Below are 25,261 nucleotides of genomic sequence, written 5' to 3'. Positions count from 1 at the left end.
GCGTCCGGGCTCGGCGGCCGGCGGACCGGCGGCGGGGAGCACCGCCGGCCCGGAAGCAGCTGAGACGAGCTGGCGCCGCGGCAGCCATCGCGCTGTTCTGTTGAGACTCGGGGCTGGCTAGGCAGACGCCGAAATTTGCTTTTTCTCCGGTCGCAGGTCAGTGACGGGGCGCCGAGCGGGCGGGCCGGTGGGCAGCCACTGTGGGCTCCGGGAAGACGCGCGGCCTGTGACCCGGAGAGGAAGGGTCGTCTGTTTGCCATCCGGCGGCGGCCGCGGGACGGGTCCCTGTCGTGCCCGCGGGGGCCTCTCGGACGACTCTCGGGGCTGGGCGCCGCCGGCGCTGGATCACTGGAGGAAGGAACAGGACGACCCTAAAGGGCAGGCAAGCGCCTTCACCTGGGCCTCAGTTTCCCTGGATCGGTGACGGTGGGGATCGCTGACAGCCTCAGAGGCAGTGACAGGGTGTGTTGTTTCCAGCTTTTCCATCTCCTCGTGGAACTGAGTTTTCTTACTAGTCTTACCTAACAGATTCTTGTAGCCCACATTTCCCTTGAGTGGGAAGAGATCGTTACGCTCTCCAGAGGGTTCAGGATATTCCAACGAGAGAGGAAATAAAAGCAAAATTAAAAAGCTAAAACGCTGACGTCGTTAGCTAAAAGGACCAAATTTGTCAGAATTTGGTACATTGGGTACCAATGTATATTTGGTACATTGAGCAGCTTAGGGTGAAGAAATTCTTTTAACTTGAAAATTTATACCCGGAATTGTTTATTTGCATGTTCTTATATCAAGCTCAGTATTACTAAGTGCCTTGTTCTGAAAAACGTCTTACATTCGATGTTAAAATATCAGTTAAGAGTAAGTCATTAAAAAAAAGAGTAAGTCATTGAAGCAAATGAATTCAAAGGAGGTAAGAAAAGGAATATTTATTGACTATCATTGACTAAGAGAGACTAGCTATGCACCTAGTAATCCAATAACAAGGCCGTGTAGGCCATTTTATAAATGACAGAGATTTTCACTTTGCAACCATTGGTGCTGATCTATTAAAGCAATGTCTATATCTAATATTGTACCTTTTATTGGATTTGCCTTGTCACCAAATTATTTTGAACTTGAGATAGTAAACTACTGTGTTCTGAGTTTTCAGAAAAGGATGATTTGCTCTTTGTTCTAGGAGTGTTAGAGAAGCATTTTTGGTAATTGAAATTAGCAGTTTAACTAAACCCATTTTAACCTTCCATTAGCTCTGTTCCTGCAGTGGTTACACTTTGAGTTTTGATCTGCAAAGTCAACAGTTCCAAACCACCAGCAGCTTCTAGGGAGAAAGATGGGGCTTTCTATTCCCGTAAAGAGTTACAGCAACACAGGGCCAGTTCTGTCCTTTCCTGAGGGGTCTCTATGAATCAGCATCAACTCCATGGTAGTGAGTTTGGTTTGGTTTTGGTTTTCATTGTTGTACTGGAGTATAAAATCAAGCAGGAGTTAGACAGTAAGATTAGATTATCAGGTATGAAAATCTATGCCACATCATTTCAAGCTTACAAATCAGAATTATTGAGTAATGATTCATGATTTCTCCTCCTTTTTGGAGAAAGATGAGGCAGGCTCTTCCAGTAAAGATCTGTCCTCTGGGAAACCTGAGGAGCAATTCTACCCTGCCCTAGGATGGGAAATGACTGCATGGTAGTGGGGATTGGTAATTTCTTTTAAGTGCACATATACACTTGACTGAAATGCATTTAAATGATTTCTCTGCAAGCCATTATTAAACAAATAATCTTAAAATCAGTGTTGAAAAGTTTTTTTTTCCTTATATGTAGCAAAAGTACTTGAAGGATTGAATTTGTCATTGCCTAGATGAGTTTTCAACTTCTTTTGTCAGTATTGGCAAATTTAGATTCACGTTTTTATAAAGGTCTTTTTTCCTTTTCTTTAAAATAATACAACTGTTTATACTTGTTATGGCTTTAAGTCTTTTTTTAATGATAGTTGAGTGTCGTCGCTTTTCCCTAAAGGAAACTAGCGTATACTTTTTTATTGATTATATGAACTGAAAGACCTAATTCCAGTATTACTGTTGTAATACATTCAAGCCTAAAATGTTTTTCTTGAGTTTTAACATTTGTATCATGTTTGAAAACTTTAAAGTCTACAAAAAAATCTAATGATTTTAGAGAATATTTGTAAAACAACATTGCCTGAAACATTTAGTATTACACTTATTCTTAGTATTACATGAAACCTTACTGAAATTGTACAAAACAACCAAACATACTTTGGTCTTCATTATACTCCGAGTACTATCAGAATTTGGTGGTAGTGGTGATGGTGACATAATTCCTAAGTTAGCTTACAGTATTCCACATATTAGTTGTATAAAATATAAATCTGTTTTGATCATATGTCCAACACAATTTGGTAGAAACCAATAGGGTGTTCTCTTCTAGTGAAATTTCTTTACCTGCAGTTGAAGGATTGTATTCTAGAACTTTTTCTGGTGGTCAACAATGATGACTAATATTTAAAATAAAGTTGGGGCATCATAAAAAAAAACTTTCATGTAAGTTAAATATTGAAGTTAATGTGCCAGTTGACACTTAAAGCCTTTGTTTAAAGTCTATTTCAATTACATTTAGTTTGGTCTCAATGAGTTCAAATACCTTTGTCAGTATAGTATTCAAAAGTGTTTCCACAAACATTAGCATATCAAGTCCTTCTTTTACTACCTTGCACTCCTGTTTCTGTAATGTGGAAGAAAACACGGGCTAGACAGGACTCTCCTAGAGTGAAGTAACAGAATTTCAAAAAGGTATGTTTTAAATCCAGATACTTTTTTACTCTGAGAACAATAAGAGGTATGGGGCTGTACCATGCTTTGTTTTCCAAAGTTCTTAATACATTGGTTCTCTTTAATGACAGTCTGATTTCATATGGCCTCTTTAGACTATTTTATGTGTATTTTTCTTATGTATATCCTCTAAAGTTCTTGCTTAAATGGTCTGCTTTGTTTGTTGCTTGTATAAATCCATTGAAAATCTTAAAAGGAAATTTAAGTTTTAAAATTATTTTTCTTGACTTTTATTAAGAGATATAACTTACATATCACAATTATTTTTCATAGAATATAATTCCATATTTTTAAAAGGTTAAAAATGTGCCACCCTTACCACTATCCATTTTCAGACTATTTTATCATCCCAGAAAGAAACCCCATGACTAGTAGCACTCACTCCCCAGTTTTTACTCTCCCCACTCTCTTGACAACTACTAATCTACCTTCTCTAAGAATTTGCTTCTGTGGAGATTTCACATAAATGGAATCATCAATGTAAGCTGTTTAAATAGGGCAAGGCTTTGGGAAGGGCTTTGTTATCTGAGATGCGTGTTCCATTTCACCGATTTTTGTGTTATATGAGGAGATCATTTTTCTAATCTGTATAGGGACTTTTCCTGTTTGGTGTTCATGCAATAAATAAATCTGCTGACGTGTGTGTTTCCTTGTTTCTGACCTTTACTCTTCACATGTCTTAATAGTGTGTTCATGGTGTTGTGTAACCTGTTCTCAGGGCTCAGATATCTGTTTGTCGCTAAGTAACTTTTATTCTTAGTTGGGCATTTTTACCTCTACATTAAAAAAAAGAAAGAATTGTTTCTAAAGACTGCTAGTTTGTTTTAAGGCTCCTAGAAAAATGTACATTTTTCTTAGTGTCTTGTAAAGCAAGGTTTCTCCTTATCGGCCAGTAGATTATTTCTGTTGGGACAGATGGTAATGATCTTTTTCCTCCAGGCTCACCCATTCCATTAGTCCTCATGATTGTCACTGGCCAATAGACACATCAGTGAGGACTTTGCCACTGGCATGGGCCCTTTGCTACATGATTCACAGTCTTGTTTTGTATAGTAATGGCCCCTGCTTCTCTGGGTGGACAGGGTACCCCGTAGTCCAGCTTCTGTAGCTTTTGTCTCTAGACCTTCGAGCTGGTGTTACCCTCTAGGCTGGATCCTTTCTTGGGTTCTTAAACCCCACAAACTCTCAGTAATGGCTTCCTTCTGAATCACTGCCCACCTCTCTCGCCCTTTGACTGTATCTTCAAGGTTTAAAACCTTGGTCCTCTCCCCCAGGTCTTTTCTGACAACCCTGTTAATGATCGTCATGCCACCTCCATACATTACCTTTATGCAGTCAGGTCAAATTACTTCCTCCCCAGCTGCTCTACTCCCAGCTGGTCTCCTTTCCCCCTTTCAGCCCTCTGCTTGTTTTTCATGGCCAGCTGAGCCAGCCCTTGTTCTTATATAGCACTCTTTTGCTTTGAGGAAGCTTTCTCTGCCTTCTTTCTTCACCATTTCAGTCGGAGAGAGGCCTGCCGCCTCCACTACACTTATACTGGCCCTCCTTTCTTCAAACCATCGAGGGAGGGCAGCACTCTCTGTCCAGCCTCCCTTTGAGTCCTGGTTCCTCCAGTTGGCTAGTTCTCTAGTGGTTATGTGCGGGGCTGCGACATGCAAGGTGAGCAGTCTGAAGCCACCGGAGGAAGACAGGCTGTCTGCTCCTGTGAACAGTTAGTCTCAGAAACTTCCAGGGCAGTTCTACCCTGTGTCCCATAGGGTCACTCTGGGTCAGTGTTGACTCAATGGCAGGGAGTTTGGTTTTATTTTCTTCCTCTAGTTAATTTTTCCCTTCCCACTCTCTCCTCCAGCCTATCAGCATACTCTGGCTTTACCTTTCCAGAAAGAAGACAATCTCCCCTCACTCAATTTCAAATTTTTTTGAAGAGTAATCTCTCCTCACTGTCTCCACCTAGCTCATTCATTTCTCCATCAGGCCACACACTCTGACAGAGATGCCTCTGTCTGAGATGGTGTGTTGGTGTGTTGGTGAGGCTGTTCTGGAGATATTGGACAAGGTGGCTTAAGTCAGATTCTGGGGTTAACATGGTACAAGTGTATGAATGTGGCAACCCGAACTTTCTTGGCTAGGTGGGTCCTTCGGGAAGCAAAGAAAGCCTGAGTTCACGTCGAGAAAATGTTTAGTAACTGGGTATTGATCGAAGGTTCTCAACGTACACTACTGCTTTCTTTAATTCTGTACAGTAAAGGTTATGATTCTCTTTGAAAATCATATGAGGAAGCTGCAAAATGTTTGTGAGGAAATGTCAATATAGTTTAAGTCCACTGTTTCATGAAGTTTTTAAAGCCCCCATGTATGTCATACCTTAAAATCTCCAGGGAAGATAAGCCACTTGTATATATATTCTCTTTGGCTTTAAGTTTTAATTTCTACATGACCTAAAATCTTAATAGAAGGTGGGTAGTATAATTTTCAACGGAAATAAAACAGGAACTTCCAAGGTGTTAGGTGTGTGTGTGTGTGTGTGTGTGTGTGTGTGTGTGTGTGTGTGTGGCCACTGTGGTAGCTCTCATAAGGACACATGAAATGATTTCTAATTTGCCTTAGTCAGCATTCGACTGGCTGCCCTAACAAAAATCTGCTTATGTAGTTTAAGGAAGTGACAGGGAAAGTGAGAAGAGGCTATTTCTAGGATCCGGGGAATCTTACAAAAGGGAAGGTGATGTGGTATGCTCCCTTCTTTCTCTGCCTCACGTTCAAGGCAATGTGGTTACACCACATCCTCTAGGAATGCTGAGTGTGGGGACCCATCAGTCGAACTTGGCAGGTCTCGAGTGAGAAAAGACAGTGTTGTGTGTGTCAGACTTGTCTAAAGAATGTTGAAGATAGCACAGCTCCTCAAGTCCCCTCTCCCCCACCTTGGTCTAAGTTTAGGTTCTTTTGTTCAGCTCTAGAAAATGAATTTTATTTATCTAAAAGTATATTTTTGTATATGTGACCTTTCTTTTCCCAAGAGTTTTTTTCCCCTCAGATTTTCTTCACCCCCACCCCATAATCAGGGAGAAATCGGCAGATTTTCTATATGACTTCTATTAATTTATTAGGCATGTGGCAAATAAGTGCCATTAGAGCTTGTTAGTGACACAGCAAGCCTCTGAAAAATGGACCTTGAGCTATATGGACTGTATTTAATTTATTGTTGTACATAGATTATTTCCAAAATTCCAAGTAATACTTGTTACTTGGTACATATCTTTGCGCATACATCATTTCCTTATTCAGGGTGGTTTCTAAGTGGAGTTGTTGGGTCAAGTGGTATCAACAAATATTACCAAATTGATTTTTAAAAGATGTATATCATTTTATCCTGCACTGACAGGGCCTCGTCCTTTTTTCGTTTTTGATGGGCAAAGAATAGTCACTGGTTAGAACTTAAGTAGCATTTTGTTTTTTTATACATTTATGTAAATCAGGTTAGAGCAACATGGATAAGGGTGTTTAACTCTTTGTAGTAAGGTGGGTCGAGGATTATTTATCCAAAGAGTTGTTCAATGTTGTTGGTTTTTAATGTGCACTGATATTTAATGTTGACTGCTAAATGAAAAAAACTCTTCCTTTTGCAGACCCTTTAAGATTTGGATATGTCCTTCATATTTGACTGGATTTACAGTGGTTTCAGCAGTGTGCTACAGTTTTTAGGTAATGTTGGTCCTTTGTTCTCTATAGTTATCCCATTTTACCCTGTTACCTGACAGGGCTCTAAGGAAGGCTATTATGCTTGGAAGAGTAGAGGGCCAGCCAACAGGAGGAAGCACTTCAACAGGATGGACTGACACAGTGGCTACAATGCTGGACATAGCAATGATTGTGAGGGTGATGGAGGGCCAGGAAGTGTTCATTCTGTTGTAAATATGGTTGCAGTGAGTCAGAACTGACCTGAAGGCACCTACCAACAATGGCCTTTGTGTAGACTCTCTTCATATAGAACCCAGGAGAAAATAAAGTAGGCTTTAAAATTATATACACTTAAGTTCATTTACTCACTGCACCCTTTATAAGTTAGATAACCTTGGGCAAATTAATTTTTTCTACCATAGCCTGATTTCCTTATCTGTAAGATGGCAATAATTCCTGCCTTTTACTCTACAGGATTATATAAGAAAACTGGTAAATTGGTATTTCTTGGACTGGACAATGCAGGAAAAACAACCCTGCTACACATGCTAAAAGACGACAGGCTCGGACAGCATGTTCCCACGTTACATCCCAGTAAGTATAGTCCCTATGTAGTGGTGCACCTTACCCAGTGGGACTGATTCATAGGCAAGATTTAGAAGTCGTTTGGCAGATAAATTATGTATGATCTAGTGATTTGATCCATTTTTAAAATAGCATACTAACTAGTAGGTAACACCAGTCCTAGGGAGTATATTTAGATTTTCAAATAATACCCATACCTTTTTATCAGCTAATGCTCTTCCTCTCCAACTAGAGGAATTAAAGAGTCTGTGTCAAGGAGCGTGGTACAATCTAAACATAGTCATCCTTGCCTTGTTTATATAACCCGATGCGATAGGAGGTTGTATAAATGTGTAGACTTACAGTTCAAATGACAACATTGTCAGAGGCAGTAACCTCATTTACAAATACCCATGACCTTGCTATAACTAGTGAAAACCTGATGAGAATTTGAAGATTAGTTAATCTACAGATTAATTATGAAATAATGAGTGTGACCGTAATGCTATTTGCTACTGAGTCAGTTCTCACTCTGACCGGCCCTCGATGACAGTAGAACTGCCCCATTGGGTCTCTGGGCTCTTTGCCATCTTTGGGGGCCATCGTGCCACGTTTCCCTTCGTGGAGCAGCCGTTGGCTTTTGAACCTTTGATTAGCAGCCAAGTACGTAACTATTCTACTAGAGCTCCTTAGTGATGAGTATAAAATTATAATCTGGATGAAAATACTGTAGTTAATTAGTTTATTAAATGTTCAGAGATCAAAGAAGAGAATAAAACAACATAAAAGTATCATTTTACTTATGAAACTATTAGGTTATAAATGGAAGATTTCATAAAATTGATGTCTTTTTTTTATATTAGGAGAAGAGAGCTTGGTAAATAAGGGGCTTGGCAAATAAGATTCTGACACAAGAAAATACCGTTAACGAAAAAATGGGGGTCCGGGGCTGGTTGGGAAAAAAAGAAAAAAATGATCGTGGTAAACGAAGTTGACTGTACAAATTTGTCTACAAATCAGCAGAATTGGAAGAGTGGTCTAATAGTAGGTGTAAGTCCTTTAAAAAATCTTTTGATGTTGCTCTTTCATTTAATCAACAATGTTTATGAGCACTTACTTTATATCACACATTGCTTTAGGCACTGAAGTACAACTCTCACAGCCTTCCTGTAGTTCATATGCATTTTAACCTCTCATCATTTCTCACTGCCATCAAGTCAATTCCAACTCATAACGACCATCTAGGTCAGGGTAGAGCTGCCCCTGTGGATTTTCAAGACTGTAACTTTACGGAAGTAGAAGTAGAGCAGCAGGTGGTTTTGAATTGCTGACCTTGCAGCTATCAACCCACTGCATAATCCACTACACTGCCAGACAACCTTCATTTCAACTTATATTTATATCAATCTAAAGTATATGTGAAAATGCAGGCATTGCTATTAGAGTTATCTGATGTAGTAGCAGTGTGTGTGCTATCTCACATCATGATAAAAATCACAAATAGCAGAAATTAATATAAATAAATAGGATCTCATGAAAACTAGAAACTTTTGTTCATTAAAAGACTTTATTAAAAAAGGAAAAGACAAGCTCTCAACTGGGAGAATAGCTTGATAGCCCATATATCTGATAAGAAGCCAATATATATATATGTATATATATATATAACAATAAAATGAAAGTACTATAACTCAATTATAAAATAAATTAAGGATTTGAATGGACCTTTCACCAAGGAGGACATCAAAGAGCCACTAGCCACATGAAAAGATGCTCAGCATCATTAGCCATGAGAGGTACAAACCAAAGCCGATGGGATACCATTTCATACCCACTAGAATGACTAAGATCAAGAAGTGCATAATGTTGTCAAGGAGTTGAGATTGGAAGACCTATCTATTGCTTGTGTGAATGCAAAATGTTAGAACCAGTGAAGAGAATGGTGTAGTGATTCCTAAAAAATAAATCCTAAAGGAATTACCATCAGACCTAGCAATTCTACTCCTAGGTAGATATCAAGAAGAGCTGAATGGAAAGGCCCCCAAAGAAACTTGTACACCAATGTTCATTATACGAGAGTGCTCGTCCAATGAGCCAAAATAAGAAAATAACCAAAATGCCCATCAACAGATGAATGGATAAACGAAACATGGTACATGGGTACAGTGGCATACTACTCAACCAGTGGGAGAAAGTAAGTCTTGATTCATGCTAGGTATGGGTGGAGATAGAAGACATTGTGCCGAGTGAAATACATCAATCGCAAGAGGACAAATAGCATATACCTCACATTAAAAAAAAGAAAATCTAAAGACTGAAGTTTATTGGTGCCTATCAGTGACAGGAGGGAGTGGGGGCGGGGAAGAAGGTTAAGAATGATGGACTAGGAGAAGCACCAGGAGTCACTGACGCTGAGCCATGATGTATCCTATCGAGGGCCTCGCTCGCGCCGAAGCTGACCCTGAGGAAATGAAACTGAAGATGTGCAAGGATGCTATCACCTCCACACTGAACTTTCTTATCTGTGGCCCTGCCACAAGCCACTCCATTTGTCTTAAAGAAATTGGATGGCATATGAAGATGTGGCATCGCATGAGAGTGTATGATACGAAGAACCTGGTTCCAGTCTCTCCTCCCATTTGCAAATGAATAGACCCAGAAAGATATTCCAGACTCTGAATGGACTTAAACATCCTGCTTGAAAAGAAGGAGGTTTTTTTGTGACGCAAATGTTCCCACGCATTGGGAAATGTGAAAAGATTTCTTGTGGTTATATTGCACCTTTTGGCTTCTGATATTCGGCTTACGGGAATGTTGATATAATTGTAGATAATGTCAAACTTCATTTTCTAGCAAGTATTAAAAACAAGTGTCTGAAATAGTTTTCTTAGCTGTCATCTTTGTGGACCTTTTTCTTTCTGTCCAGAATGTAGTTGTGAATTACAGTGAATTCCGTTTTATGGAAGTCAGCACAGACCACAGCGATCTTGGAGCTGAGAGCCATTAGTCGGTGTTTTTAATGTGTGTGTCAGTGTGGGGGGAAAAAGGTCGGGACACAGCAATTGCTGTCAATAAGTTGTACTCCCGTAAAAAGTTGAATTGACAAGTTACTAGAGAAAACAACAATAACAAAAAGGTAGCTGTTGAGGCTGGTTACATGCCCCCAAATCCCTCATGAGACTTTGTTTGGAGGTTTAGGATGATAGTTTCATGATTATACGTCCCAGTTAATTGGTTAGTGTTTCTTTTCCACCTCCTATTTGTTGCATAGTGCCGGAGCTTCAGTGCTTACAGTTGGCCATCAAGGTACAACAATTGGGCTCTGTTCACTTTGAGCAATAGAGGAAGGAGGAGGAGGGCATGGAGTGCTGAGCGATCTACCTTCATGAACAATGGCCTCTTTTGCTGTGAGGTCACAGCCAGATGGTGCCCAGTTACCATTGCTGGATCAAGGATTTCATAGAAGAATTCTGATCAAAGGGAGGGAAATGCAGATCTGAATTTCAAATTTTTGGAGACTAGATAATTAAAAAGAAGCCCTAGTGGTGTAGTGGTTTATGTGTTGGGTGCTAACTCCAAGTCAGTAGTTTGAAATTAGCAGCAGCTCCGCTGGAGAAGGGTGCAGTATTTTCTACTCCTGTCATGATCTAAAGGTCAGAAACCCACAGGCCAGTTCTCATCTGCCCTATAGGGTGACCATGAGTCAGAATCAGCTCAGTGGCAGTGGTTTGGGTTTTGGTAGAATTTTTGGAGCCATGGAGGATAGATGAAAGCAGGACGCCATTGATAAAACTCATATCCTGACGAAATAGCCACACGGCAGCCAAAAACCATATACCCTAGTTTGTCGTGCCTGCTTTCCAAAAATCGGGACTTTTTAAAACACCGTGGGACACCGGAAAAAAATGTTAAAAATCGGGACGTCTGGTCATCTTACTTTAAACCTTACATTAAAAATACCCCTGAAGTCTTCTTGAAACTAAGAGGTAGTTTAGCTTAACTAGTAGAAAAAGACCTGCCTTGAGCACATTGTTTCTTTTAAAGCATTGGCTCAGATTGACAATAGCAAATTGAAAGATTAGATTATCAGTGGTAAGAAGCAGTGAGACTGAGTGAGGAACCACTTAGAAAAGAAAGGTAAGCCCCTCCATGGGGGACAGACAACAGAAAAGTGGGTGAAGGGAGACATTGTACAGTGTAAGACATGACAAAATAATAATATATAAATTATAAAGGGTTCATGAGGGGGGAGGGGGGAGGGGGAAAATGAGGAACTGATACCAAGGGCTCAAGTAGAGAGGAGATGTTTTGAGAGCGATGAGGGCAACAAATGTACAAATGTGCTTGACACAATGGATGGATGGATGGATGGATTGTGGTCAGAATTTTATGAGCCCCAATAAAATGGTTAAAAAAAGAAAAGGAAGCTAAGAATGGTCGTACAATGCCATCAGTGTCACTGAATTGTACGTGTAGAATCTGTTGGTGTAGGTTTGTTGCAGACGTACTCATAAGAACAAAATAAAATTTAGGTAATTGGGAGAGAAATGTGAAAAGAGAACACACATCTGTGTAGAGTCTAGTACAGGGTTTCCCAAAGTGGGTAATACCACTCCCTGGGAGGTGCTGGAAAAGGAAGGCAGATGAGCCTAAGTCCTAGCAATAGAAACTACAAAATAAAGCACAAAGATAAAAGTGAGTGGACAACATCTCGAACAGAGCAAGGCTTTCACAAGTCTGTAATTGGCAGTCCAGAATAAAAGGCAGGGAAGACAGAAAAAAATTATCAAAAAAATAATGGCCAAATTGTAAAAGTATAATTGTGTTTATCATTAATGCTACGTGTGACATATGCCAGTCATGAGGAATAAATGAATGTTTCCCAGGTAAGAGGAATTATATGACAAATTATTAGATTGGAAGTCATTTGAATTCACAGCAAGCAATTGCATAGAACAGCATTTTCCGCAGGAGGGGCAGAGAAAGGAAAATAAGTACCGTATACACTCGAGTATAAGCCAACCCGAATATCAGCCGAGGCACCTAATTTTACCACAAAAACTGCATAAAAAATACATGGAAAAACTCGGTTCATACACAAATGTATATGGTAAATGTTGGATTTGTGGTGGGTAGTGAAAACCAGAATTGAATTTTATTGTTTATATTATATTAATATGAATTAAAGTAGATTATGTTCAACAAAGCATTCTTTCACCAGTTCCTAAAAAAATATCCAGGTTTGCAATTATGTAAATCACATATTAAATAGTAATATAGTTCATGAATGGATCTGATATTTTTATGTTATTAAAATACTTTATATTGTTAACTTAGCTTCGGAAGAACTGACCATTGCTGGCATGACTTTTACAACTTTTGATCTGGGTGGACATGTTCAAGGTAAGCTTCTATTACTCCTATAGGCACTTTGTTCTATTTAAACTTAAAATGTACCTTTTTGGTACAGTCCTTGAAATGCCAGTCTGCTTAAACAAGGCCAAGGTAGACTTCAATTTTTAGGAGTTTCTTAGGGGCTCCTTAGGAATTATTGCCCCAGACAAATGCTTTAAAAGCAAAGGATAATTTTCACCATACCTTCCCTGGTCAGCTGGTGTAGTTGTTGATTGCTTTTGGTGCTAAAGCACATGAGTCAAAGTTACCCTCCATTTCCTCCAATCAACCTCTCACTGTTACAGTCATAATCCTGAAGATGTTACTGCACCATGTTTTTTTTAACTTTAGTAGACAGCTATTGGTGTATGAGAAAATAATATACTATAAGAGAGAGATAGGAATGGGGGATGGAAACTGGGTAGGCCATTGGGACGCTTGATAGACTGCTGAATGCAAAAACAATGATATAAAAAACCCCACCTAGTTCACAATAAAAGATTTTCAGAAATACTGTGAAGATAAGATTACTCAGCATTAAAAAAATTACCATGGGGCTCAAATAGAAAGTAATTGTTAGAGGAGTGGAGGAAGGGGGAACCGATCATGATGATTGACACATAACCCCACCCCTGAGGTGGGTGGTAGGGAGGGACAAAAAACAGAAACTGTGGGGGAAGGGAGACAGTGGTCTGTGTAAGATATGAAAATAATAGTAATTTATAATTAATCAAGGGACCACGAGGGTTGGGGGGGGGGAGGGAGAGGAACGGACACCCAGGGCTCAATAGAAAACAAATGTCTAGAAAATAATGATGGTAACGTGTACAAATGTGCCTGATCCAACTGATGCACGGATTGGTACAAGAGCTGTAAGAGCCCTCGATAAAATGTTTTTTTAAAAAATCAAAAAACAAGAAAGGAAGCAAATGTTTAGAAAATGGTGATGGGAACATAGATACAAATGTGCTTGATACAATTGATGCATGGATTGGTACAAGAGCTGTAAGAGCCCTCGATAAAATGTTTTTTTAAAAAATCAAAAAACAAGAAAGGAAGCAAATGTTTAGAAAATGGTGATGGGAACATAGATACAAATGTGCTTGATACAATTGATGCATGGATTGGTACAAGAGCTGTAAGAGCCCTCGATAAAATGTTTTTTTTTTAAATCAAAAAACAAGAAAGGAAGCAAATGTTTAGAAAATGGTGATGGGAACATAGATACAAATGTGCTTGATACAATTGATGTATGGAATATTATAAGAGCTGTAAGGTGGGGGGAGAAAGGGAGAGCTAATCTCAATGATCGATGTATACCCTCTACCCCAGGGGACAACAACAGAAATGTGGGTGAAGGGAGATAACGGACGGTGTAAAATATGAAAAAAAAATAATTTATAAGTTATCAAGAGTTCACGAGGGTGAGAAAGTGATGGAGGGAGGGGAAAAAGAGGAGCTGATACTGAGGGCCCAAGTAGAAAGAAAATGCTTTGGAAATGATGATGGTAACATATATGCCAATATGCTTGACACACTTGATGTATGGATTTTTAATAAGAGATGTAAGAGCCCCCAATAAAATAATTTTGAAAAAAAAATTTGATAAATAAGCAAAACACCTTTCAAAACAAAAACAAACCTTCAATGGCTTACTCATTACCTGCAAAATAGAGACCAAATTTGCTTGGCATTTAAAGTCTGCATGCACTGGTTCCAGTCTACTGTTCTAGTCTTCTCTTCCCTGCCCCCTCCGGTTCTTTTGCACCAACCAAACCCAACCCCGTGTGCACGCGAGTGCTTCCACTGGAGCCCAGTGTAAGTGCTGCCACCTCCCTGGGGAGACTCCTCAGCACGAGTGCTCTCAACTGGATCTCATAGTACGCAGCAGCACACTTGTGGACGCGTGTAGAACAATTTTGAAAAGACTCCTTTACACAGCCTTCTAGGACTACAACCCTCCTTATCTTTAAGTCCCATGTATCTTCTTTCTCTCCCAAAGCACTTAGTAGGGTAAATGACAAGTATGAGCATTGCAGAGTTGTTGGGCATTCTAAAAACCTGATAGGATCTGTAGTTGTTGAAAAGATGATAAATGGTTGTGGTTAGTGAAAGCGGATGCATTTGACCCATAAGAATTGTTTGAGTGTATCCATATATATATGTATGTCTATGTATTCATTAAATATAATTGGAACCTAATGGAGTTTGTCTTAGACTTTATTACTAGAATTACCCTATGTATACTGTATTACTATATTTCAAGGAATGTCATAAAACTCAAGTCACAAGGAAAAGTTATCTTTTCCTGGGTGTCCTCTAATTGGTTTTACCCGAAAGAAAGAGTGTCATGGAAAAATACCCCCTACTGTTTCATACACTTTGTTATTGATATTGGAGCTTGTTTTCTGTTATGAGAGCAGTTTGCTTTTGTTAAACATAACACGCATGTACCTAATAATAATTTCCTTTGGCCACTGACTCCAAATTTCTCACTGACTAACAGAACTAATAAACCAGAAATGTAGACTCACTCACTCACCCTCCACTAACTCCCTAACTCACTCACTCACCCTCCCACTCACTCACTCACTCTCACTCACCCTCCCACTAACTCCCTAACTCACTCACCCTCCCACTCACTCACTCTCACTCACCCTCCCACTAACTCCCTAACTCACTCACTCACCCTCACACTCACTCACTCACTCTCACTCACCCTCCCACTAACTCCCTAACTCACTCACTCACTCACCCTCCCACTAACTCCCTAACTCACTCACTCACCCTCCCACTAACTCCCTAACTCACTCACTCATCCTCCCACTAACTCACTCACTCACCCTCCCACTAACTCACTCACTCACTCACTCACTCACTCACTCACTCACTCACTCACTCACTCACTCACTCACTCTATCACTAAAAAAAACCCCAAACAAACCAGAAATGTAAAAAACAAACCACTGAATGTCCCCCTCCCCCCCACACACATATGCAGAGAGAGTCTTAACTCTTCATATTTTAAATTTCCCAAGATGCACCTGGCAGTGCCTCCTGAAAGGTGGGTCCCAGCCTTGAAAACCCTGTGGAGCAGTTGTGCTCTGTGCACATGGGTCACCATGAGCCAAAGCTGGCTCGGTGGCAACGTAGTGTGGTGTGGTAGCCTTCCGCCAATGAGCTTAATGTACATGATTGTCCAGAGGTAGCAATTTTAATTTTACTTCTTATAGAAAATTAGGGCAGACATTCCACACCTCCACCTTTTGCCTGCTTCATTCTGTCCACTAGTGGGAAAGGCATATTCTCACGGCATACTTATCCATCTTTCATTTGTATTTCTAAAAATATTTTTATTGACATATGCTTCACATATCATACAATTTAATCGTTCAGTCACATTAAGAAGACTTGTGCAATCATCACCACAATCAATGAAAGAAAGCCTGATCTGTTTTCCTTGTGATCTTCTGGAAAGACTGGTACCTTTGAGTGAAAGGTTAACTAGAGTCTGTAGTAATGTAGAGCAGTTAAGGGCTACTGTGCTACAGTTAAGGGCTACTGTGCTTGTTATCTTGTTGGGCTGTTCCATCAAAGCATCGGTTAGGTTTGACCAGCCAAGAAAATCTAACTCCTGATTGTTTTGTTAGCTCGAAGAGTGTGGAAAAACTACCTTCCTGCTATCAATGGCATCGTATTTCTGGTGGATTGTGCAGACCATGAAAGACTGATAGAATCGAAAGAAGAACTTGATGTAAGTCAAAAAACTAAAAGTGAACATAGTTAAGTCACCCTGCTAAGCCTGAGGAAATAGGATGGAGATGTAGGTATCAGAGTATAGCTTTTTCTGCAGACTATGATGTAACTCAATGTGGTGAATTCACTTAATTGGTTTAAGTAGTGATTGCTTAGACTCTGAAGGGAGTAACTTGAAATCATTGTAACTATTGAGGAAGTGCTAAACAGACTTCCTTCTTGAACTCTTAAGGAGCTCATCCTGTGCAGTTTGTGCCCTTGTAGTATAGATTGCCTGTACATTCCTGGAGTGGGTGTAAGTTTCTTCAGCAGTTGGCAAGAACTTGGATGACACTCCATTTTTGTCACCACTCCTGGGAGTGAGCAGCATATTGTCCAGGCCAAGTGCATCCTAAAAGGTCCCCAGAGCAGCAGACAAGGCCAGCACTAGAGCTGGGCCACCATGCAAATGGGTCTGTCATTTGACAGCAGCTTGACCTGAGCATTCCCCTGCTAGGAGCAGGCCAACATGCTTGTGTGGAATAGGCCAGGTAGGTTCTGTGGCCAGGGCATTCCTGAGTTCCTCATTGTGTCAGGCACTGTGCATCTATTACCTTGCTTAGCCCTCAAGTCAACCGTGTGCCCTATTCTCAGTTCTCTCTGAAGTGCAGTGAGCCCAACTCCTCCGAAGTCATGCTTCCCAGAAGCAGCAGAACCCGCATTCTACCTGCTGCCCAGGCAATGGCCCTAGTCACTGTGCCTCCCCACCTTGCTGAGTGAGCTTTTACAGAACCAGCCTTAGGAAGACAGAAGCAATGGATTTATGGATCCCTATCCCTCCCAACTGTGGGGAAGTTCGACACACAAAATTGGAAAAGTTGCCATGACATGGTCGAGAATTGTGTCCTCAACTATTTTGGTATCTTGCCAGAATCAGCCTGTTAGTCATTTCATAATAATTTCTTATGTTTTCTTTTTCAGTCACTAATGACAGATGAAACCATTGCTAATGTGCCTATCCTGATCCTTGGGAATAAGATCGACAGACCTGAAGCTATCAGTGAAGAGAGGTTACGAGAGATGTTTGGTTTATATGGTCAAACAACAGGCAAGGTAAAAAAAAAAAGGACAAGTATTAATTTTTCACTATATGGTACAACTTTTTGAATTATCCCCACATTCATATCTTTATCTTTTTCCTGCTTGATTCTGTTCACTAATGGAAAAGGCATATTCTTGCTGCATACTTGTCAATAGTTTCATTTGTATTTTTAAAAAACACTTTTATTAGCATATACTTCACAAATCATACAATTTAATCATTCAGTCATATTAAGAATTGTGTAGCCATCAGCACAATCAATATCAGAACATTTGCTTTTCATTCTTATTGTTATTAGCTCCCCATCCATTTCCCCCACCCCACCTACAATCCTCTGCTGACATGCCTCTAGGCAATACTTATCTATTTATTTATTTAAATCATTTTATTGGGGGCTCATACAACTCTGATCACAATCCATACATATATCAATTGTGTAAAGCACATGTGTTACCCTCATCATTCCCAAAACATTTGCTCTCCCCTTAAGCCCCTGGCATCAGTTCCTCATTTTTCCCCCTCATGAACCCTTGATAATTTATTATTTTGTCATATCTTACACTGTCCCATGTCTCCCATCACCTTCTTTTGTCTCCCAGGGAAAATGTTATATGTAGATCCCTGTAATTGGTTCCCCCTTTCTACCCCACCCTCCCTCCACCGTCCGAGTATTGCCACTCTCACCACTGGTCCTGAAGGGGTCATCTGTCCTGGATTCCCTGTGTTTCCAGTTCCTATCTGTACCAGTGTACATCCTCTGGTCTAGCCAGATTTGTAAGGTAGAATTGGGATCATGATGGTAGGGAGAAAGCATTTAGGAACTAGAGGAAAGTTGTATGTTTCATCATTGCTACACTGCACCCTGACTGGCAAGTCTCCTCCCCACGACCTTTACATAAGGGGATGTCCAGTTGCCTACAGATGGGCTTTGGGTCCTCACTCTATACTCCCCCCTCATTCACAGTGATATGATTTTTTTGTTCTTTGATGCCTGATACTTGATCCCTTCGACACCTTGTGATCACACAGGCTGGTGTGCTTCCATGTGGGCTTTGTTGCTTCTCAGCTAGTTGGCCGCTTGATTACCTTCAAGCCTTTAAGAGCCCCTAGGTAATATTTAATCCAGTTACTGTCTCTATAGATTTACCTATCCTGCATTATATACACAGAAAATCATAGGAAACACAAAAGGAAGCAAGCAAGCAAACAAAAACCCAATGACATTGACTAGGCAAAACATAGAAAACCTCAATCTAAAAGGAAGCAGAAATTATCAAAAACGGCAACAGCTTTAAAATGGGTCAAGGGGTGATCACATGATTAGGTATTACATTTTAACCTACATCTGCCACAATCAACTTTGAAATACTTTGTTTTTTAAAAAATATTTTCTTCATATATTTCTGTGCTATGCTAGCACAGAAAGGATCACAACACATCTTTATTGTAGATTAGACCCCTAAATTGACAGAAGAAAAAGACATACACAGACCTTGCTAACGGGAGGGTTACTGGAAAGCAATTTGTTCTATGAGGCGACTTTAAAGAATTTATGGAAAAATTCTATTTAAAAAATATTCTACCCACTGCCATCAAGTTGATTCCAACTAATAGCAATCTCTTAGATCAGTCACACTGAGACTAAATTTTGTTGTTGTAACAAATATGTTCTTAAATTATTGTTCCAACTACATAAATCCAACTTTTTTTTTCTTAAGGAAAAACTGTCAAAAAAAAAAAAGAATAAGAAAAGCTGGCATTTGTGCCAGTGTATATTTTGTTTAATATCTTTGTTTCTTTACTTTCAGTCACTGTATGAAGTCTCTTCAGCATGATAGCAAAGTACTGCAGGCTCAGTTATGCTGAAGACTAGTGTTTATGGGAAACTAAAGCTTTCAAAGTTTTATTTATGAAACATGTCCAGAATTAGCTATCAGATAATTGAGTAAACATGCCAATAGTTGTGTAAACTCTGCAGTTCAGTGCTGAGGTCCTGAGTGTACTGTGGACAATAAGACTTAAACATGGTAAAAAAAAAAAAAAGACTTAAACATGGACATAGGAGGATTTTGTGGGGTTTTGAACTGTGCATTTTATAACTCAGGCACATTATTTTTTTTAACTTGGAAAACTTTAACTTGTTTATAATACCTCAGCCTGAGAATAAGTTTCAATGTTTTCAGAATTTATTTTGTTGTTGAGAATATGCACAGTAAAGCATAAGCCAATTTAAATTTCAACATACCATTTAGTGACATTGATAAATTTCTAATACTTTTTATAGCCATTCTCACCCTCTCTTTCCAAGTTGTTCCTTCTTAACTTAAATCCACTGCCCCTAAGGTTTTCGCCTAGTCTTTCAAGTGGATCTTAACCATTTCATCCTATAGAGATCTTAAAAGCTTATTGTTCAAGCATAAATCTCAACTCCGCAAAATGTACTAGTTATATTAAATTATTATTCGGTTTTAAGATTTCAGGGTATATTTTGGTTTAAGGTCTAAAGATTATCTCAGGGCAATAGTTTCATTCCATCAGAGGTTCATTCAACCTTCATGACTCCATGAAGTGTGATTCCATGAGAAGATGAAATTCTCTTCTGCATTCACCCCCCCCCTTTTTATCAGGATTCTTCTAAAGAATCGTTTCGCAAAATGCTCAGTGTTTAAACCTTCACAAAATGATTTGTTTTTTTAAGTTCTGTGTTGCTAGCCGGGCACCATTTACTTCTGGTCTCATGGCAAAGGATCTGTTGTTCATGGAAGCAGTTAGCACACATGCTGAGGTAGTTAGCTTATTGTGCCAACCTGCTGATAAGCACATGTGAGGTTAATTGAAAGGGACAGGGATAAATGGCTCGGTGAGCCTCGCCTTTCTAGTTCTCGGGTCTCTTGCTTTGTGATGGTCGGACCAGGGTGCAGCTGCCTTAGTTAGCAGTTCCCTGCTTCAGCTGGCAAGGCTGACTTCCTGCAGGACGTTCCTGAGGAGAAGCCACATGGACCTGCCCGATGCAGCCCTGGGTGCTGGAGCACCCATGTGGAGAACCCTGCCAGCGCTGAAATGCTTACATTCACTGACTCAGCTTTCCTCCTGCAGTGGGCATCATTGTGTCTGTTTTGTGAGATGGAGGAGGACTTTGTAGATTGGTATTGGATACATGGTTAATGGGTTAATGATTAACTTGTGGGCTTGGGCAGCACTGGGTTGTGATGTTTTCTTGATGTGCACTTAACCTTTATATAAACCTCTCTCTTATGCGTGAGTTTCTGTGGATTTGTTTCTCTGAAGTTCCCAGACTTACACACTTGGCATATCCTCATTTTATACTTGGCTCTCCTCCTTAGATTGCTCCAGGCAAATAGACATTGTTGTGCTCTGGAGACAGGCTCTTGCAAGCTTTTAAGACCCCAGCACTATTTTGTGTTCACTTGTGCATTTTTAAAGGGATGGGCCGTGCAAGGTGACTTTCAGTATTGAAAACTCCCAGCTAAGTAGTGGAAGAATCCCTTTACAAACAAAATTTATTTGCTTTACATAAACATACTCTTTTGATTTACATATATCTAATCTTTTGAGTTGCTGTTGTCAGTTTGCCTTCAAAGTTCTTAAAAGCTCAAGATTCAGGGCATTCTTTAAACTTTTTTTTTTTTTGAAAACATTCTTTACCTACTAACCTAACTTGCTTGATTTAAAGAAGACTTGGGATATTTTTATTTTAAGGTTTAAAGTTGGGAAATCGTGTGAGGGGTTCATCTTTAGTGTATGTGGCTCCAGAAAGTTTAGATTCCTTGAGAATTTGAAATTCTGTTCTGTATCTTTCACCTTTTGATCAGGAATCTGTAGGACCTCTGACCAAAACATTTGGTTTAAACCAGCTTGTTTTTCCTTCTCATTGTCTCACCAGCTCTCTCCTCTTCCTCATGGAGTGGCTCTCCCTGAGCGCGATAAGGGAGACTGGCAGAGGAGGCTTCTTGGACACCACACCTGCCTCGTAGTCACCCTTTGTTCTAGACGTCTAACCTGCAGTTCTGGGGGTGGCGCTCTTGTTTTATAAAAGGGTCTCCAGCCTAATGTCTGCCTTTTCTTCTAGGGCAGTGTATCTCTGAAAGAACTGAATGCCAGACCCTTGGAAGTCTTCATGTGCAGTGTGCTCAAAAGACAAGGCTATGGAGAAGGCTTCCGCTGGATGGCACAGTACATCGATTAGTGCCCACCCACGTGGGCTCCAGGTCTCTCCACTCGGGCCTTCTCAGAGATTTGATCACCCAGCATACATGACTTGAATTAAATAGACTTTTGTTAGTTATAATACAGATGTTTTTTAGATTATTAATATTTTATCAATTTGAGTGAAAATTGAAAACTGATCGAAATCAGTTTGAATATCACAATGTTAGCTTTCTAATTCCATGAAAATAATCAGTTTCTACCGTTTAGAATCCGACATGTGTCTCTAGCTGCACTATTTGTGAAAGAGCCACTTTCCAGCAGGACATTTGAAGCACTTTCTAACAACATGAAAGTACAACTGTAAACCATATTGAAAAGCTCATATCATGTTAAATTTTTTATGTACTTTTGGGAACGCATTTAAAAATTTAAATTATATGTCCATCTAAAGTGTACAGTTAATAATTAACTTATTGCTGGTTGCATGATGCCTTACAATTTTAAATCATTTTTCTTATGCAAATGTCATGCAATAAAACAAACTCTCATGTTTGGCAAACGTTTCATTTTAATGTGTTTTATCTAGCTAGTAGACTCTGAGAATTGGCGTATTCTATCCAAGTGCTCGTGAGAAGGAAGATTGCTTCTGAACATGTAGACTAAGGTTTATGCCTTTCGAGGCCCTTGCATTTACCAGGAGCACTGTTGTGATTGGTTGCAACTGCTACCACGCTTATCACAGAATCATGTGTGCTTTTGTCAGTAAGGCCACCGTTCCATGCTGATGGGGTCCGTGTCCTCGTTCTTTTGAGACATGAACTGCCCCTGGTGCCGCACAATGTTGATTCTTGGTTTGGTAGGTCCTCGTGGTGTACTGGTTCACACACTGGGCTGCTAACTACAAGGTTATCAATTCAAACCCACCAGTTATTCCGGGGGGGGGGGGGGGTGGTGGAAGATGAGGCTGTTTGCTCCCCTAGAGATTTATGGCCTCAGAAACGTAAAGGGACAGTTCTCCTGTGTCCTTTAGCCTCACTGTGAGTTAGAATCTACCGCATGGCAGTGAGTTAAGAGTTTTTGTAGTTCCATCTCAGTGGTCTAATTCAGAAATGTGTCCCTCGTCCTGCTACCTGGTTTGGGGTTCTATGTCTCGTCACCACAGCCATTTGGTAGGCGCCACCGTAAGACGCACTCCCCAGGACAAGCAGCAAGCCAGGCCTCAGAGTGCAGTCTCACTGTGGAGGCCATTCCCTCTGAGAAACAGACAAAACCAGCCTGCTCAGTTGCCACTGAGGTATGGGGGTCGTTCGTGGTGGGCAGAGAATGAATGCTTGTTCTTCGTTTTCCTATTCTTTAGTTGCTATCAGCGAGTTCTTACGTTGTAGCAAGAAGGCTTTTATTTTAGATATAATGCCTGCCTCACCGATAGTCTTGGGAACACAAGTTTTCGTTATTCTGAAGTATTACAAGTCTCTCGGGGTGCGATCTTCCCCTGGATTCTTTCTTCCATGTCTGAGATCCGTAATGAGTAAGATAAGATGAAAGGTAAGTGCCATACACATATTTTTAAGACTCCAGCTGATGACTGCTCTCTTGCTTATAATCCAAATATGTTATAGTGAGTTTAGCCAATCCTACTGAGAATAACTTTTAATAGCCAAATTCATGTTTTCTGTGGGTTTTCTCCAAGGCAGAGCATCCGTGGTTTTTGTCGTTGGCAGTATAGCCCCTGAGTCAGATAGAGACCAAGGACTATGGCTAGGAGGAATGGGTTCACCCGAGCCAAACTGACAGGGTCATTTCGTCATAACATTTGGTTTCAGTTACATTGGCATCCCCGCCCCCCCCAGTCTGCCTAGAAATAAGTCACACCAAGGGAAAAGTAGGAACTAGATTATCCACCTCGGTTAAGCTAAAAGACTCACTCCGGAAGTCTTGACTAAATGAAACTCAGCCTCTTGTGGACGGCATCTGTGTCCAGGGCTGTGAGAGAAATGGCTTTCTTGAGGCAGGCCCTTGGTCCAGGAGCAACAGTCCCTGCTACTAAGGCTCTTACTCCAGAGTTTCTCGTTCTAGCCTGACCCCGGGGGTGGGGGGTGGGCAGAGGCGCAAACTAGAGTCACAGCACGACTATGGGTGTTTTTCAAAATGATAAGAGATTCTTACGGCCTGGACTTCTAGAAATGACATGGTACAACCCTCTTCCTCTCCGTGTCAGTGGGTGGGCCTGCAGAGCTTGTCAGCCACTGGACCCTCAGCCCTCGAGTGCTGAGGATCCCTCGGGGCACATACACTGGGTCACTAGCCTTCCGGAAAGCACCATAAAACAGTGGCAGCAGAAAACAGACTTACACTGTGTGTGCACACCGGTAGACTACTTCCCGGGCTAGCATTAGGGTTAGGACACTAGCCCTGTGTTTTGTCTGAAAACATTTACATGTCAATTAAGATTGGATTCCATTAGTTGGGCAGTGTTCAAAGATTGTTTATTGCTGCTTTAAAAGTGTTAATTCCCAAAATCTATAACCACAAAGTCTCAGCTCACATTTGGGTGTTTTTCTTTTGTTTTGTTTTGCTTTTTAAGGAGATTCTTACTCCACAGGTATCTCATATGATTGTCATTAGTTAAACTTTTAGGTCATAGCTGGTTATATTCATTGATTCCACTTTCTCTTTATCTCAGTAAATATTTAGAATGGACATTGTATAACTACATATTTCCTAAAGAATGGGGGTGTGCTTCACTATTGGCTCTGTTGAGCCAGTTCCTTTAGAGACGTGAACTCAGTTATTGCCTTCTTAGATCTAAGTTTTTGTTCTCTGTGCCTGAATGCCCAGACACACTGCTGTAGGACATAGAGAACACGGTGTCTTTAGCTCCCCCTGCCTCAGACCTCTCTAGAGTGCTTTGTCGTGTGTAATCCATTCAAATAGGGTGATAGGTGTGAGACAAAATCATTTGCTCTACCGTGTTCAAAAGTCTCGAAGTAGTGGACTTCCAGTTCACGTGATGGTAGTGTTTCAGAGGGAAGGCTTGCGTTTACCGAAACGCTGTCTTTGGAATGTAACTCAACGGGATATCTCAGACCTGTGAGGGATTTGGTGTGTGACGTGACTCACATGTATGACATACCGTGTATGACATGGTGTGTGCAAGGATTTGTGGCCAAATAAAGTTTGGCCAGATCTTAGAGTTGCTTATAGGAGAGGGAAGTCTCAGAAATCCCCTGTGTTCAGGGTTGTTTAGGGAATATTGTGTAGATCATGTAGAAAACCTGTTAGAAAGTTAATGATGCGTTGCATCTATAAACACATAGGTAATTCGTAACTAGGGTTGCCAGGTAGAAGGCAGGATGCGCAGTTTCGTTTTCAGATAAAGAAGAATGAAGACTTGTATCAGAAATATAACTGGCCTGTGATCTAATTTGCTTAATCTTGTGGTCTTATTTCAAATAAAAGGGACAGGACAGCCACCAAAGAGCCTTAAACGTGTGTTAAACCAGACTATTTCTAGGACTTTAGAGTCTTATGCCAAGGAATGGCTAACAGACTTTTCCCTTTTTCTGTTCTCTCTTTCCCTTTGCTGGAGACTGTGTGTCTTTGTGGTTTGCTTTCCAAACCATCTTCTCAAACAGCCCTAGTTTCACTCCTGTGTGGAAAGCTGCCTCTTGATGACGATGGCACGAGCTCTTGGCAAACAGAGAGGTGGCCTTCATTTAGCGCCCAGGGATGGGCCTCGCTGCAGCGGCTCAGCGTTTGAGTCAGTAGGC

General features: G+C 40.5%; 1 protein-coding gene across 2 annotated transcripts; it reads left to right on the top strand.

Moving 5' to 3' along the window:
* Positions 1–24,017, top strand: SAR1B (secretion associated Ras related GTPase 1B). 2 transcript variants are annotated; one of them, XM_075541565.1, is made up of 7 exons: positions 1–156; positions 6,475–6,550; positions 7,001–7,120; positions 12,428–12,493; positions 16,135–16,238; positions 17,201–17,332; positions 21,412–24,017. In XM_075541565.1, the coding sequence occupies exons 2-7, from the start codon at positions 6,493–6,495 to the stop codon at positions 21,526–21,528; spliced, it is 597 nt and encodes a 198-aa protein (XP_075397680.1). In that variant the 5' UTR covers positions 1–156; positions 6,475–6,492; the 3' UTR covers positions 21,529–24,017. The 2 variants fall into 2 exon arrangements, with proteins under 2 accessions (XP_075397680.1, XP_075397681.1); XM_075541566.1 differs by lacking the exon at positions 1–156 and adding an exon at positions 201–462.
* Positions 24,018–25,261: the final 1,244 nt, after the last annotated feature.

The sequence above is a fragment of the Tenrec ecaudatus genome, chromosome 2 (assembly GCF_050624435.1).
Source record: "Tenrec ecaudatus isolate mTenEca1 chromosome 2, mTenEca1.hap1, whole genome shotgun sequence".
NCBI lineage: Eukaryota > Metazoa > Chordata > Mammalia > Afrosoricida > Tenrecidae > Tenrec > Tenrec ecaudatus.
This window is presented reverse-complemented; position numbering and strand designations above follow the sequence as displayed.

Coding starts and splice junctions, on each gene's coding strand:
- SAR1B (XM_075541565.1), top strand. CDS start 6,493: ATGTCCTTCATATTTGACTGGATTTACAGTGGTTTCAGCAGTGTGCTA. Junction 7,121..12,427: donor TGTTCCCACGTTACATCCCA/GTAAGTATAGTC, acceptor TTGTTAACTTAG/CTTCGGAAGAACTGACCATT. Junction 16,239..17,200: donor AATCGAAAGAAGAACTTGAT/GTAAGTCAAAAA, acceptor TTTCTTTTTCAG/TCACTAATGACAGATGAAAC.